Consider the following 18,153-nt stretch of genomic DNA (forward strand, 5'->3'; position numbering starts at 1 on the left):
GCCCCAAAAGCAGCCTTGCCGACAACATCATAAATAGAATTCCTACCATAAATCATATCTACCCAAATTAGTTCCCTCTGAAGTGGAAGAATTCTCTTATCCCTTGGCCAACATTTCCCCAGGATATTTTTCCAAACTGAGAAGGACAAGGAGCATGAGAAAAAGAGGTAATCAACACCTTCTAAGACACTCCAACATAAACAAGAAGAAAGGGAAATAGTGATCTGATGATGGATGAGAACGGTTAAGTGGAAAGGCAGATAGATAGGGCCTTCTAAACGGTGAAGTTGTGCCATGAGATGTCATGGGGATAGAGGACCACAAGGTCTGATGAAGTCCCAAGCTGAAAACAAGCAAATAAGGCTGTTGGAGAAAGGGAGCCAAACAATTGAATTACCAGTCTTGAGGCCCAGCAGGGACAGGAAGCGGCCCAAGACTGAGAAGTTCTGACACCAAAGGAGACTTTTTTCTTAGAAAACAACCCAGGGTCTATAGATGTATGGGTTGGCCCTCATTGGTTTGGTTCCACTTGCAATTGGCACAACTTCATGGACCTCAAACATGCATTCTTGAGTTGAGTACGAAAACTCCATATTCAATTTATCTTTTGGCGTTTCTATGCTTCAAATGAACCATGGTTCACTGGGTTCAAGTTTTAATCATTAGGTCAAATTAAGCTAGGGTATTACGGCGTTTTCCTCAAAACTAGTAATATTTAGGGCTATATTTAGGCTCCTCACATGGGGTGAAGTTTTAGTTGTTTTATGACTTCCCTTAGAAAAGGTAGGCTGAGCTTATTTAATTGTTTTATACTTTCTTAAGAAAAGGTAGCCAGGGTTTATCTAATTGTTTAATACTTTCTTAAGAAAAGGAAGGCTGGTAGTTAGGGAATAGGTAAGACTTGTTTTTATTTAGTGAGACTCTCATGTAGCTCAGGCAAGGTTTTCCTTCTATGCTCACAATCCAATTAGAACTCTGTTGTAGGCTATTTAGTCCTTTAAACTACAGTGGGATAACCCCCCCCCCTCCACCCAAAAAAATTTGAAATTTAATTAATGCAGACCAGGGTGAAGGTCTGCGATTTTCATCTTTCATAGAGAGAATTAGAAGAATAGGAAGAAGGGGGGAGAAGGAATCGCATCAAATAAAAAAAAAGGAAGAGCAGTGAAGAAAAAAGAAGGGGGGGTGCAAACACCACAAAAGCTTTCAAAACCATGAACTCGTTCGATATCATAATCTCCATCTAACAATGGGTGATTACATCGCATATGTATAAAAAATTAAATGACTACTAAATTAAGTGATGTAGCCCTAGATTGAAGAGGTACTAGGGGCTAGCTATCCAAGATCTCAACTCAATAAGTAATGGTTTAGAGTTTTAAGATTTTGGGCAGTTGATTGGGATACATAAGAACATGTTTATGGTGATTGTATAGTTTTGAAGAGACAGAATAATCGAGTGTATCGATCAACAAGGCTGGTTCTTGAGATATGAGATGAAAAGTTAATGGAATGGGATGACACTTGGAGAGAAGTAATGATACATGGGGAGGATCCCTAATGTTTGGGATGGTTTTAATGGTCACATTGGTGATTGGTGGAGATCTAAGTTTGAAATTTGGTTTTGGGAAGTATGAAAATATAGGGGAAAATAGTCAAGGAAATTAGAATAATAGAAAATCAAGGGGGGAAAAAAAGGAATTGAGATTGCATATAATTCAACTTACTTATACAGAAGGTGGAATGAGGAAATATATCCTCGGGATTAGAGGATACAGTGTTACTAACAATCAGAGGAACCTAAATTAATGATTCAAGGCCGAGAGGTAGATGAGAGGCAAGATATAGTATTACCTATCTATAGCAATAGACAGCCGAGACTGGGCTGCCTGGAACTAGGCAGCGCGAATAAAATCTTCTGCAGACATCTTCATAGTTTTATCTTCATACTATTGGGGGGGGTAAAAGTGGTATCCATGCCAGTAGAATTGTTGGCAAACTGAGGGGGTTTGCCACGTAACTTTCAACAAACCTTCGAATGTGTCCTAGCCGATCACAATGATGAAAAGTTCTAACTAGTGCATCCTAGACTCTTGAGAAGTGGTAGGGCATTTCTTCCAATAGCAGCCCCACAACCACGGAGGATTTCCAGAACTAGATCCACAGTTATTAGTAAATGTGGCAAGCATGGAACAAAATTCGATCAATATGGTCGAAATATCGATCGATATGTCTACAAATTTTTAAATCGAAACGAAATACAATTGTAAGAACGAAAATTGTAAATATCGTTTCGTATCGACCGATATATACGAGTCGAAATATTGGCCCGATACCATATTGGGCCGAAACGATACCTGCGTAAGTTATAAAATACCCAAAATCGAGCCAATTATCGACCTATCGCTGTTTTTTGACCTACCGAGCGATATCGCCCTCAGTATTTAGACCTCCTTTTGCAATTTTTGGTGATTTCTCTTGCTTTCATCCCCTTCTACACCTAATTTCTAGTACTCCATTTCCTACAATAACTTGATTTGCTCCTCCATTTGTGCATTTTCTCAAATCTTGCAAGGTCAGTAACCAACTTCCTCATTTTTTTATTTTTGTTTCATTTGTACCTTAAATCATGTTAGATTGCTTCCAAATTTATTTATGTTTACTTTAAAGTGTTGATCTATGAATTTGTAGTGTCAAAATTATTTTTTGATTCTTCCTACTATTTTTTTATTTTTCTGTAATTAAAAATTATTTACTAAATTATGTATATTGCTAAAAATGTATATGTATAGTACATGTATAAGCTTCAAATGAATGTATGTGAGAGTTGAGACACCATATTCCTGTGATGGTGTTGAATTAATTTTTTTTCTATTAATTATGTAATTTTACTGTATTTAATATACATTTAAATAATTAAAAAATATATTTAAATATTAAAAAAATAATTAATTTCTGCTTTAAATTTTAAAATAGCAAAGTATTAGTGGAAGCATGTATGCAATTTGATTCTCTTTGTGCCACACCCTAGTGCATCCACCCAGAGTGAGGATTTGATTCTCTGGTCCAACACTGAGGATGAGGTGACTCAGGCCTCCAACGATGACGACGATGGTGGTGATGATGACGATGGCAGTGATGATGGAGGGGATGAGGAGGGTGTGGGACCTCGTGATCAGGATTCAGCTGATCCTAGGGACAAACCACCACCACCACGTGAGAGTCAAGGGTGGGGAGGACGACCACCGAGATTCACAGGCGAGAGTCAGTTCACCCACGCGACACAGGATTCAGACCATACTGGAACTGCATCTCGAGGCAAAAATGTTTCCTCTACATATTCGAGGAAGGGGAGACAGCACGGCTGGAGTACAGAGGACACGCCATCATATGGGTCCTACTGTCCACCCGATGTCAAGAGCTTGGTGGGATCTATGAGATTGATGAGCATTAATGATGCTAGAGACTCCTCCACCTCCAGAGGATCCGGATGGCACAGGCCTGCAGAGTCCTCATATGATACTGCTGTGGAGAGTATTGGTTCTACCGAGTCGACTTATAGACCATATGGTGTCCCTCCTGGCTATCAGATTCAGGGTCAGACCAGTCAGCCACTAGTGGAGCCTTATGGTTATGGAGCAGCCTATGGAGCTTATGGTGTCCCTCTCACTGTCAATTATCGGAGTCAGCCACTGGGACTTATCAGTATCCTTATCCTTCTACTTCTCCTGAGAGTCAGGGTGCTCTTTCATTTGTTAAGCAAATCTTCCACACTATTCCACAGCCACAAGGCCCACCACCACCAGTTCCTTTGGAGATTCACAACTTCCCACCGTCAGGAAATCTTATGCATGTGGATGAGGCCACGTACAGAGATGTAGTTGTTGACTATGTCCAAAACTATATGGGGCAAAAATCATGGGAGTTGTATTGTCATTTGTATGGGGTGCAGACGGAAGAGGGAGACCTTGAGACTTGAATAAAATAGACTTGTAAGTAATAACATTCCCGCTTCTTCTCTGATTCATGTACTATATACTTGGAATGTTTGATGTTACATTTTCAATAGTTTTTTAGTAAAGTAGTAGTTCTATAGTGTTTATCATGCTTGAAATAGGTAGTATGCAAAAATCCAAATCAATTTAAAAGCATTTGAGGCTCGAAATTGATTTTTCAAGAGTCAGATAAAAAATATCCAGTTTCGGTCGAAAAACATGGAAATTTCGAACTTTTTCAAGGTCGAAATTCCCATATCGATCGATATTTTTTCCTTGGAGGCAAGAGCTAACGTTTACTGGATGTAGTATCATGAGAGTTCTCTCTAGAAACTCGGAGAATCCGAGAAAGGGTGTCAGATAAGGTGGGCACTTTGTCACTATCAAGGATTTGGAATCTTACTTAATCAAATTCCTTCCCAAGCCACCCAAAAAAACTCATAACAGCAAGATGTACATGCTAGTTCTGCATTTCAGGTAACACTAGAAGTAATGCAAAGTATGGAATTCAGCCCTTCATACATCCTTTTGAAGTCCACAAATTATTGGGTCAAAGAATGACCCTTCCGATCAACTTTGTAGAACTCCTAGGACAGCTCATATATGAGGGAAAGGTTCTTCTAACCAAAAAGCTGTACATTCAAATACTCCCACAGTACCCTGACAATATCAATATCGTTAACAAGGTCCAGAAATAGGTTTCTCCATAGAATTCAGCATTTGTCCAAAGAAAAAACAGGCAATTCACTCTTTCCTAGATAGGGTCTGTAGCATCATGTTTTTTTGGTCAAATGGTCTTGTTGGCCTCTTCCAATAATTAATACCCTAACTATTTTACTCCACCGATGTAAATTAATAGACCCTTAAAGTTTATATACACTAAGCCACTAAGAGGAAGAGGATAAAACCTCAGTCATGGTATTTTTGTTTTCAGTCTTAGCTCTAGGCCTTCAGCCATCAATTATTATTACCATCCAGAAATTTTCAACAGGGAAATAATCCCACCACCGACTCAAAACAGGTCAACACCACTCAAAGAAAATCTGCCTGCAATTCTAACACAAACGAACTTAGAACCAATTTAACTAGACACCTACAGCATACTTCAGATCAATATAGCATTCAAACTATGATTGCAGATCAAAACATAGTCACACAAAGCAAGTCTAAACAGCAGAAATAAAGGACGAATCCAATCAGCAGAATCAAACCAAAACAGAATCAAATACAATCAGCAGAATAGAATCCAATAAGTTATGTAAAAGAGATTTAACTCCAGAGACAAATAGCAGGTTTGAACCATTCAACTAACACAACATTTTGGTCAAACAAATTTTCAGACAGCAGAATGACAATGCTCTAAACAGAAGGGTAGAATTATCACTCACATTTCCCAAAGAAAACCCTTCAAAACAAGTAAAAACAAGGCACTAATCTTTCAGGAAAACAAGACCACAAGTTGTACAGCAAAATCCAGCAAAGCCTTCAACCGAGAATTATTGTTTTAGTTACATAGATTCTTTCAACCACAAAAGAACACTGTCAGGTGCCGTCCCCCCTTCAAACGAATCCTAGATCTCCTTCGAAACAGCAGCGATAGGGTTTCCAAATGTCGCAAGGATCCCACAAATTAATAGAGCTTTAAAAACGTAAAAGAATAGAAATCCTACAGCTCCGATACAATGTAAAGTGGCAGCAGAAACAGATGTGAAGAGAGAAGACAGAAAAAGGAAGAACTAAGGAGGCGGAAGCAGGAGATAGTACGCAGCAAAATCCTTGGAGGCTTTCACCAACTTACCAGCCTCCATAGGACGATGCACTTTATTATGAAGATCCTAAAAGAATCCAACTTAAATAGGAAACAAGAACTCAGATAAGGAAACTCAATATTGTAGACAACAAATCCAGACCCGGAAAGGAGAAGGGCCGGTGGTGGGCATTTGGGAAAGTCGGGCCGATCCGGTGTCTCCATTCAAGCGACAATACAGAAGAAGAGCGAAACGAAGTGAGAGGCCGGAGGCAGGGAAAAGAGTCAAGTTGATCAGGCTCGACGACCAGGAGAAGCAAAATAAAACCAGGATTTGGCCGAAAAAGAAGCAAGGCTACGGATACCATGTCCAATCACCATCAAGAAAGAAGAATACTAGTCTTGAATTGGTGCAAGCTTTATCTTGTCAATTTGCCCTCTAACAGACTTGATGTAGCACAATGTTTATTTTCGATGATCCAAGGTACATATGTGGCACGCTAAATAATGCCAAGAAAAAAGGGCGATAGAAAATAAAATTAAGTGCCTAGCTCAACTATGTGGACATTGTCTCCAGAGTGCTTGGGCACCCTTCAGCCCTTGACAACTATGGAAATAAACGAATTCTAATCTCTCATTCAAGATAGGATTCTGTCGCTCCAAAGTGTGCTCCCCAACCCCACACCACACCACCCCCCCCCCCAAAAAAAAAAAAAAACCCTATAGCTTATGGGTTCCCCCGATCTTTGGAATGGATAAGTATAACCCCTTCAGGTCCCACAAGACAGGCACTTTACTCACTACAAATCAAGGGAACAACATCCCTAGGGTTTCAATGTTAAAAGCCTCTTACAAGTCAGACCTAGTACAGGAGTGCAACTCAATCAGCCTAGACTGGATCAACGACAACTGCAAATACGTGACAGTAACATGCCTATAGGAGAAACTTGTCATCTCAATGAAGGAGCCTCACCAACATTAGAGACCCCTACAAAGGAACGTGAGATTTAAGAAGGCTGATCCAATCAGATGTAACTGATGGACTACCACTGACAAGTTGAGAAGCAAGGGAAGCTAATGCAAGCAAAAATCCAATGTACAAAGGATGGAGGAAGGACATCTTAAGAAAAGCATTGGAGATGAAGTCCCACTTGAAAAAGTCAAATGCTTTGTGAATATCAACCTTCACTGGAGCAGCTGAAGAATGGGATTCTAATTAAAATCTCCGAAAACATGCAAGGAATAATGTTATAATAGACACTTTTTCCAATGATGTAAGTAGTTGTCCAAACTCACTATGAAGCCCCATCAATTGAAGCCATTTAGCAAGGATCCTGGAAACAAATTTGAAAAAATAATTGCATATAGATGGGCCAACCCAGTAGGAAGTCTTCCGCACAAGCAAAATGCAAGCAGAATTTCGCAATCTTACCCCAGCAATTTTTACTGAGAGAATGTTTTGATGCACTGACCTCAAGCTACAATTGTGGTCCACTTTAGGAGTATTTTATACTTGATAGCATTGGAGATGAAGTCCCACTACAATAAGATTGATAACTTTTATACTTGAGATGGCTTGATTTAGGAGTATTTTGTCTTTGTTTTAGTGATAGTATTCATTAGGTGTTGTCTTATTTAGTCTTAACATGTTGCATTTTGTTTAGTTCATTACTGTCACCATTACATGAATTTCCCTTCTTTTTATGGATGAATTTGATTGTTTCTCTTTCTCTTGAAAATGTAGGTGAAGATTCATAATAGAAGAACCTGTCCTCTAACTTTGTTGTAGAGTTGTTGCTGCATTGCTACAACAACGGAGCAGAATATTCTCAGATCCAATTCAAATGGAATTGACCAAAAAGGGCTAACTTAAGTGGACAAAATTCTTGTAAATACATGATGATTTTCAGCCCTTGATCTCAGGAGGAAAGTTCTAATCCTATGGCCAGAATCTAACCTAATGATTGAAGACATTTATGGAAGAAAGAGAAGAGAGGCAAAGAGGAAAAGAAGAGACACATTCGGCTAAGGTTGGGAATAGAGACTCGGCTGGGAAGAGGGAAGATAGAACCAAAGCTGGAGCTCTTGTGGAAGCAAGGAGCTGCTGGAGTTGCTGATTTGCTGGAGAAGAAAGCTGGAGCTCATGTGGAAGCATTGAAGCCTTAGTTTCTTCTTGTTTTTATAACTCTATCTTCTTACTTTCTAGTCTCATGTCAACCATACTTGGTTTTATGCATTTAAATTCTGTTATGGGCTAAATCATAACTGTGTTGGGACGATAGTAGTACCTAAACCTGAATTTTGATATGTAACTAATCATGTGTTCTTTAGTTTTATTGCAATCCACTTTATTGTTAATGAATTCAGCATGTTATATTGACTAATTTCAGTTCTTGAATGATCTTTCTTGAATGAATGTTATGATTTCATTAATTGAAAAATTAATGAAGTCTAGGTGTTTGTTGAATTGTGTGAGTTAGCATCATCTTTAATTAGGTTGTGTTAATTAGTAGGTTGGGTAGGAATACCCAATGACCTCACATTACCATTGATTGGATTGGGTTTAAATTGCATTCTTAATTCAATTCTTCATAGGAATATGCAGATGTTGATTTAGGATGCTAGCTTATGTGTATTGGAAAATACCATATTGCCATTCATTCCAAGTTCTTGATTTATCTTAGGGTTGTAGTATTGCTTTAGTATTTGTGCTATAAAATTCAGGGGAAGGGAAACTTGATTCCTAACACACTTGTCACTCATTTAAGTTTCTTCCATTGCTTAATCTACATTTTAGTTCCTTAGTTTTCTTTACCTGTCATTTGGTTATTTAGTTAGTCAATCACCAATCAACCTTGTTAATTTCATTTAAATCAATTTTACTTTTACATTGAAAGTCAAGGATATAATTCTCCGTGGGATCGATACATTACTTATCATTTATTACTTGATTGCGATACGTATACTTGCGTAATATCTTGAGATACAAGCAACAAGTTTTTGGATTAAGCCCTTAGATTCGGCTAGGGTTGAAGAAAATTCTAACGAGCCTTAATCCAAAGTTTTCTTGTGAAGCAAAAAACTCCCAATTACATAGTTAACAAGTGTGTCCATCACTTGGATATCTAGGTTTATAGACTCCTAGGTAGCTGATACTGTACCATAGGCGCCTTGCACTAGTTTAATTCGTAAAGGACCACGCAGCAATAGTTGTCAAGGGGTGATGCAGTTTCAGTCCAGTCCATTCGTTTCTGGACCAACCAAAAAGAACTGGTCCAATAGGGTGTGTTAATTAAGTATTTTATTTCAGTTTTAGTTTTAGTATTTATTTGTTTTATTATTTCCTACGTAAAAATGACTTAAGACTTTTGTTAGGATTCCATTTTAGATTTTAATTTCAACAAGGATTAGTGTTTTGATTCCTTTAATAGATGGTACCGGGATACAATTTTCAGATCGAATAGATTGAAGAGTTTTGTTTGTTATTGACAGCTTTCCTTCCCCCTGTTCTATCTTGCCTCCCTCCCCTCCCTATTCTCCTAATTTGCCTTCTGCGACATCCCATCATTGCAGACCTATCTTAGGGCTGCATGATCTAGTATCAGAGCCAAAGACCCCACCCCCGATCCTTCTTCTTCCTCTACTCCCCCTCCTCTTTCACTAATTCTGCCTTGCAAAACAGCAGTTTCAAAAAGAGCATAGTTGGACCCTAACTAGACAAGGACTGATACTTAACATAGACTGACTCAAATAGCAAAACAAAAGCATGGTTGAACTCTAAATATAATTCTGACTACAACTAGACCTAATTGGCTTGCTTGGGATATCCCAAATTACCCGAAATACCCTTCATGCTCACTGAAATTTCCTAGGTTGCTTGCAGGGCCGCAGGGTGCTGGGCAACCTCCCTAGGCCCTCCATGGGTCTTTGTTGAGAAAGTCAATCTTGGTAGAATGGCTTGAATGATCAATGTGATCTCAAGCCTTCATTCATAATGATGTAATAATACAATATCACATAATTACCCTCAATGGGAATAAGAAATAATAAACTGAAAAATGAAGAGAAAAAATTATGAATAAATTACCTAAATAACTAAACCAACCAACACTCCCCCTCAAGTTGGGGCGTAGATGTTAGTCATGCCCAACTTGCCCAAAATAGGGAGGAAGTCTCCTTTCTTCAAACCCTTAGTGAAAATGTTAGCCACTTGGTCTCCAGACCTCACAAAAGGCATGCAAATGAGTCCTTGTTCCAACTTTCCTTTGACAAAAAACCTATCAATCTCAAGGTGCCTAGTCCGATCATATTGCACAGATTATTGGCTATATTGATAACAGCCTTGTTGTCACAATACAGCATCATAGGGCTTGGAACTTGGACTCCAATGTCTTCTAACAAACCTTTCAGCCATAGCAGCTCACAAACTCCACGAACCTTTCAGCCATAGCAGCTCAGATTATTGGCTATATTGGCTAATATCCTCATTAGTTTCCAACTAGAATGTAGTGTCTATGGGCCACATTGGGTCTAGAGAACTGGGGAGTGACATTAAGAATCACTAGGCTCCATACCATGTCATCCAATATATACTGGTATCTGTAGACACTTAATCCCCCGCCCCCCAAAAAAAAAATTTGTTTAGACCCATACAGGTAAGCATACTTCCTTTAAACCTGCAAAATAGGAAGAGTGAGAAAGTACAAAACTATGAGCAACCAAAGGTCTTCAAAACTTGATTTTCTCTTCAACATGAGTGGAAGGAAATCAGACCCGAATCTTCACCAATTCGACAAGTTTTAAGTACCAACATGCAAACCATGGATCAAAGCAGATAAATCAAAAGGAAATCAGAGTCAAGTCTCACCATTTCAACAAGTTTTGGGACCAATATTCAAATCATGGATCAAAATATGTGTGAATGAGAAAGTGGCAAGTCGTATTTCTTTCTCCTTTTATATTTATGCATCACTAGGTGGATAAAACTAACTTCGAACCGTATTCTATATATTTATCTGCTTTATATATAAGAAAACATATATATTCCCTGACCATTCCCGTGTGTATCTTGGAATGTCTCGTCTCTCTCCAGTGCAACACTATATCTCTTAAAATCACCCTCCAATATGATACCCAAAACTGACAGCTAGATCCTTGTAATCTTATAGTATCCACCTTTAACTTAGAAAATTTTGATAAATTTAACTTATCTGACTATATTAATAGCAGCATCCATGAACACAAAGGGAAGTCAAGAAAGATAAATCAGCAGAAATGGATTGTCAGAATTTACAACCAAGGCAGGAAAAGAGAACTTGAACTGCACAAACCTTTGGTAATTTTCAGAAGTTGTATGGTCACCATGGATATTCACTGATGTTTCTGGTTTGGATGGTATAAGCCCAATCCATATAAGAAACTTTCTTAGGAGCCTCCTGCGAGGCCCAGTTGATGATAAAAGGCCTTCATAACGAGACACTGCCCTTTGTGCTGCAACCCAAATAGGAAGATCACTCTCAGATTGTTTACCAACTCCCAATTGATTATTAAGAACACTTTCATCACGCGAATAAGACTCTGAACAAAAAATTGGCTCCTTAAACCAATGCTTGACATTCTCAGCCCAAACTTGAACTTGCCCTGTCTGACTTACATTTTCCAATGCCTGTTCTTGGAAAGAAGTAGCAAACACATCAACACTGATAAGTAAAAAGATCCCCATGCTATGAAGATTAGATTATGAGCACAACTCTACTAGAAGAGCAAATAAACCATGGTGCTAGCAACAATATGTAAAATAGTTAGCTGAATAAAAAATTGTCATCTGCTAAAACTTTGATGCATGTATTGATAGGGCCCTCATAACCAGGGTATACAAGCGAAGGGATAAGGGGGAGTATGCAACATTACCTACAGCTGCTACAGGGGATCCAAATGAAAGAGAATACAGATGGCAGACTCCCAATGGACAGCAACCAATACCCTGCTGTGAACAGAGGAGCAGAAGAAACAGTCCAGGTGGCAAGAGTTGATTGAGTGAATGTGTAAGAGTTTGTTAGAATGGATGAGTTATGTAAGGGAAGAGGGGGAGGTATTGAGGAGGGGGAAAAGAAGAGACAAGTGAGTGATTGGGGAGAGGGAAACCTCTGGGGAATGGCCTAGCCATTGGGCTGTTCTAGTTTATCTGAGTTCCATTAGTTTAGTTGTTCTTAATTTCAGAAGTGTTTATCAGTTGTAGAATCAGTCTGTATTTATTCAGCAATATCCATTCAGGAATGCTAATGAAATTGACTGTTACTTGAACATCATTCTACTGAGTATACTGTACTGAGTTCATAGCTTCAGATAATAGTCCTTAAATGTTTGTAGCAGTAAGAGGTTCATGTGGATTCATAGAGGGTTCTATCAATCTGGTATCAGAGCTCGTCAATCCCAGGGAATGGTAAAGAGTCGCATGGAGTCGAGAGTCGAAATTGTGGAGACTACCGTGAAGGACTTGCAGAATCAACTACCTTTGATTGACTCAAAATTAGAAAGGGTTGAACAAAGCCAGACAGCATTGGTAAGTGAGTTAAGAGCATACCTATTAAAGGGAAAGTCCTTGGAGGTTGGAGAAACATCAGCGGAAGTCACTGTAATCAGAGGAGAGAGTACCCTGTTACAAGACCGACGAGTTCCGACTTCTATGGGACGACGCGATTTCTTCCCTAGGTATCTGGAACATCCCATTTTCAATGGTGATGACCCTAATGGTTGGACAGCCAAAGCCGAAAGATACTTAATGCTACAGGACCTTACGGAAGCAGAGAAGTTACAGGCTGCTCTAATTTGTTTTGAAGGATCGGCGTTGGGGTGGGTACAGTTCAGGGAATTGCAGAATCCTCTCCATTTGTGGGTAGAACTTAAGTATGAGCTACGGAGAAGGTTCTGTTCAACACAAGCAAAATCACCCTTGGAAGCGATCTTGGAGCTCCGACAGAATCGAACGGTTGTGAAGTATCGGGGTCACTTTAAGAATCTCATTGCTGCTGCCGGCGCCGGGGAAGACGACTGGCTTCAGGGGGCATTTCTCTCAAGGTTGAAGGAGACGATTAGGGCTGAGCTCCAGCTATTCCAGCCCAGGGGTTAACCCAAATAATGGATATGGCCCAATCCATTGAGGCCAAGAATCAAGCCATAAATGGGCCGAAAGCGATATCCATGACACAGCCCATTATTGGATGGGGGCAACCTACGGCCCAACGAGCAGTAGCAATGAACCAAACAAATACAAATGGGCCGCAGCCCACTTCAATCGGTCCAATGAACCCACCCGCCTCTGGTTCAACCACAAGTAACCAACCCAACTTAGGGCAAACCAACCCACCATCGTCTTCGTCTTCGAAGAGCACCCCTGCAACTCCATCTGGAGGAAGTAGCAAGCCTCAGTGGTTGACTCCCGAAGAAGTGAAGGCAAAAATGGACAAACGACTCTGTTTCGGTGCGACCAGGCCATATGCTCGAGGACATCAATGCCCCATGAAGCAGTTATGAGTGATGCTACTTCATGAAGGTGAACCGAGCAAAGACGCAAAGGATGATGCTGCTAGGACTGTGAATGGCGACCGCAAGCACAACTTACCTGCTACCCAAATCAAACCATCGCACAGCTCATTCGCGGGACTCGACTCACCTCGCACACTGAAACTCAAAGGAAAAATAGGTGATGTCTCGGTTATACTGTTAGTCGATTGTGGCGCAACCCATAACTTTATCTCAAGGAAGATAACAAAGAAGATAGGGTTAGCGATTGAGGGTGAGGCACATTTCCATGTTACATTGGGCGATGGCAAGAATGTCCGAGGACAGGGAATCTGCCATGAAGTACCGATCGTTATCGATGGAATCACATTTGTGCAGGAACTACTACCATTTGAATTGGGTGGAGTAGACGTCATCCTGGGAGTGGAATGGCTATCTTCGTTGGGTGATGTTCAGACCAACTGGAGGCTACAAACTATGCAATTCATGTGGGAAGATAGACAGGTGAAGTTGAAAGGAGATCCGGCGTTACTCAGGCTAGAAACAACATTGCCAAAGCACTGAAAGATGGCTTTAAAAGGACAGGGTTTCTGGTTGAAGCCGAAGCTAGTAGACGTACCGGAAAATGTCAACGAAAATGAACAGGTACGTGGGTTATTAGAGGAGTTCAGATCCTTGTTTGCAGAACCTAGAGAGCTTCCACCGCGGAGGCCCTACGATCATTTGCTAAGGCTGATTGATGGCAGCAACCCTCCTAATCTCAGGCCTTATCGTTATCCCCATTCACAGAAGAATGAAGTACAGAGGTTGGTAAGCAAGATGTTAGCTGCTGGGTTAATTCGTACGAGTGTTAGCCCATATTCATGCCCAGTGCTTTTGGAGCAAAAGAAGGATGGAAGTTGGACGTTTTGTGTAGACAATCGAGCACTCAACAAGCTAACAGTGCCTGATAAATTCCCCATACCAGCCATTGATGAGTTGTTCGACGAGCTTGGAGGGGCTGAGGTGTTTAACAAGCTCGACCTCAAGTCAGGGTACCACCAAATAAGGATTGCTGAAGGTGACGAAGAGAAGACGGCATTCCGAACACATGATGGGCACTACGAGTTTCTTGTAATGCCATTTGGTCTCTCGAATGCACCTGCTACCTTCCAAGCGCTAATGAACGAGGTATTTCAAGAACACTTGAGGAAGTTTGTCTTAGTGTTTTTTTATGATATCTTGGTGTATAGCAGATCCCTGAAGGACCACTTGAGTCACCTTCGATTGGTCTTGAATCTCCTAACCCAGCATTGTTTGGTGGTGAATAAAAAGAAGTGCTCGTTTGCAGTGACCACACTAGACTACTTGGGACATATAATTTCAGTAGGTGGTGTAGCATCAAATCCACAGAAAGTACAATGCATGATCGAGTGGCCACTACCGAAGAATGTACGAGCTCTTAGGGGATTCCTCGGTCTCACCGGGTACTATCGACGTTTTGTTCGGGATTATGGGAAAATTGCAACACCTCTCACCAATCTATTGAAGAAAGACGCCTTTTAGAGGGACGACTTAGCTACCAAGGCCTTTGAAGCATTGAAGGCAGTGATGACCACAGTACCAGACTTCTCCAAGGAGTTTGTGGTAGAAACCGATGCCTTCGGAGTCGGTTTGGGAGCTGTCCTCATGCAAGCAGGACACCCCATAGCCTTTTAGAATAAAGCGTTGTCCCAACGAACCCGAAACAAACTAGTCTATGAGAAAGAATTGATGGTTGTCGTGCTTCCCATTCAAAAATGGCGTCATTACCTGTTAGGGAGGCATTTCAAGGTTCGTACGGACCAAAGGAGCTTAAGGTACTTGTTGGATCAAAAGTTAGTAGCGGAGGACCACCAAAAGTGGATCACGAAGTTGTTGGGCTTTGATTTCGAAATCATTTATAGGCCAGGGTGTGAGAACAAAGCTGTTGATGCATTGTCCCGACAAATGGAAGGCTTAATACGACTCACTAGTCTATTGGCATCAGCATAGAAGGAAGAAGAAAGCTTAGAAATTGAAATTCAGCAGTCCGAGCGTTATCGAAAGGTCATTCAAGCCTTAGTCAGCGGCTCTACTAAATTTCCAGATTTCAAACTATGAAAGGTGACACTCTTTTCTAAGGGTCACTTGGTCATTCCCAAAAACTCCAAGTTAATCCCTAGGCTGCTGGCTGAATTCCACTACACTCCTTTTGTAGGTCACTCCGGGTATTTCCACACCTACAAAAGGGTAGCAGCAGTTGTGTATTGGCTTGGCATGAAAAGAAGTGTGAAGGAATCAATGGAGCAAGCATCAAGCAATGAAACCCGCAGGGCTGCTTCAACCTCTTCCAATACCAGACCAAATATGGGAAGACATCAGCTTAGACTTCATTGGGGGATTACCAAAGACCCAAGGAGGCGATACTATACTGGTAGTGGTGGATAGATTGTCAAAGTATGGCCATTTCATTGCACTCACGCATCCATATACAGCAAAACAGGTGGCGATGATCTTTAGCAAGGAGATAGTGAGACTTCATGGGTTTCCCAAGTCGATTGTATCTTATAGGGATCGGGTTTTCATGAGTAGCTTTTGGAAAGAACTTTTCAAATTAGCAGGAACCAATCTGAAGTTCAGCAGCGCTTATCATTCTCAAACTGATGGACAAACGGAAGTGGTGAACCGAGGATTAGAGATCTGTCTCTGTTGCTTTTTTGCTAGGCAGCCTAAAGATTGGACCACTTGGATGTCGTGGGCTGAGTATTGGTACAACACCACTTACCATTCAGCTACCAAAATGACACCCTTTCAAACTGTCTATGGTCGCGAACCTCCGCCCTTGCATGGGAAGGGAGCAGCTCCAAGGTGGAAGAAGTTGATGTTCTCCTACGTACACGAGATAGCATCCTTGATGAGTTGAAGACTAATTTTGCGTGTGGCTCAAGACCGCATGCGCGCATCCACTAACCAGCATCGAAGGGATGTCACTTACCAAGTAGGGGAGTAAGTTTTTCTCAAACTTCAGCCATATCGCTTCAAGAAGCTCGCTAAGCGCCCCAATGAGAAGCTCAGCCATCGCTACTATGGCCCATATCCTATTGCAGCTCAAATCGGTCCCGTGGCTTACAAATTGACACTTCCAGCCGATTCCAAAGTTCATCCGGTCTTTCATGTATTACAACTTAAGAAGGTGGTAGGTCTGAACATCACAACTCAGCCGCTGCCAGCACGTTTAGCCGATGATGGAGAACTCCAACTCACCCCGGAAGAATTGTTAGACATCCATTATTCACCTCAAGGAATACTTGAAGTACTGATCCACTGGAAGCATCTACCGGGCTGTGAGAACACTTGGGAGGACTTCCTCGAACTGCATAACCAATTTCCTGATTTTCACGTTGAGGACAAGGTGAAACTGAAGGGAGGGAGCGTTGATAGGCCCCTCATAACCAGGGTATACAAGCGAAGGGATAAGGGGGAGAATGCAACATTACATACAGCTGCTACAGGGGATCCAAATGAAAGAGAATACAGATGGCAGCCTCCCAATGGACAGCAACCAATACCCTGCTGTGAACAGAGAAGCAGAAGAAACAGTCCAGGTGGCAAGAGTTGATTGAGTGAATGTGTAAGAGTTTGTTATACATAAGAGTTTGTTAGAATAGATGAGTTATGTAAGGGAGAGGCGGAGGTATTGAGGAGGGGGAAAAGAAGAGACAAGCGAGTGCTTGGGGAGAGGGAAACCTCTGGGGAATGGCCTAGACATTGGGCTGTTCTAGTTTATCTGAGTTCCATTAGTTGTTCTTAATTTCAGAAGTGTTTATCAGTTGTAGAATCAGTCTGTATTTATTCAGCAATATCCATTCAGGAATGCTAATGAAATTGACTGTTATTTGAACATCATTCTACTGAGTATACTGTACTGAGTTCATAGCTTCAGATAATAGTCCTTATATGTTTGTAGCAGTAAGAGGTTCATGGGGATTCATTGAGGGTTCTATCAGTTATACAATAGTCAAGGCAGTGCTTAGCATTTTTACAGGTAGTATGATTAGTGGCATAACTGTAATTATTATCATGGTCCATGGTTCTAGGTATGTCCAATATTTTTGATGCATTAAATTCGTGATGCAGTTTGGTTGTATAAGAACAGCCTCAGGTTTAGGGATTCCTCCCTACACCAGCAGCTAAAATCGTGGGTTTAGGGTTATGTTATTTTAATCTTTTAAGTAGCCTATTTACTGTTTTATTTAAGTCTTAATTGGAGTTGTAGCCTATTAACTGTTATATTTAATACTAACTCTAGGGTTAGTTTGAGCCTAGGTCTTATGTCAGCTAATGTAGCTATATATATTAATGTGACAGCTCATATGAGCCCACAATTTGATTAATAAAAGTTTATTTTGAGCATTGTCGCTTTGTAAGTTTTGCTAACTTCCTTTTATCTCGCCTACAGTTCCCTTAAGCTCTCCCATTCGATCGCTTTCAAAGAAGCTCCAAGATTGCAGAAAATTCTACAAGTTCAAGGATTAGTTCAAGCATCCCATGGGCTGTTCTAATAACAATGAGTTTTTTTGCTAGACCTCTAAATCCCAATCTCTTCTCCTTTCACATCGTTTTCTATTTTTCTTGAACTTTTGAACTCTTTTAGAGACTCAATTTCAAGATTAGATATAAACCAATCTAACTGTTAGATCTATCCCAAATTTTAGGAATATCAAACCCCCCCCCCCCCCGCGACCTTCAATCCTAATTTAAGCCCTAATGAACCAACCAAACCCTAGATCTGCCCATCCTTGTTATTGTTACCCTATATTCCCTCCAAAATCAAGAAACCAATATCTCCCAATCCACCTGTCCAAATTCATTGACACTTGAAGAGGTTAG

The 18,153-nt window shown here is 40.7% G+C and overlaps 1 protein-coding gene across 5 annotated transcripts in view; it reads right to left on the reverse strand.

Annotated features, from left to right (window-relative positions):
- LOC149013965 (DUF3754 family protein, putative (DUF3754)) overlaps positions 1–18,153 on the reverse strand; it is a 76,326-nt gene that overhangs the window by 53,914 nt on the left and 4,259 nt on the right. For all 5 annotated transcript variants that reach the window (XM_089160077.1, XM_089160076.1, XM_089160079.1 and 2 more), the window contains exon 5: positions 11,073–11,407. In XM_089160077.1, coding sequence (XP_089016203.1) covers positions 11,073–11,407 — 335 coding nt within the window. The remainder of the gene's footprint in view (positions 1–11,072; positions 11,408–18,153) is intronic.

This window comes from Hakea prostrata, chromosome 6, assembly GCF_041222555.1.
Source record: "Hakea prostrata isolate BN-2017 chromosome 6, UWA_Hpros_2, whole genome shotgun sequence".
NCBI lineage: Eukaryota > Viridiplantae > Streptophyta > Magnoliopsida > Proteales > Proteaceae > Hakea > Hakea prostrata.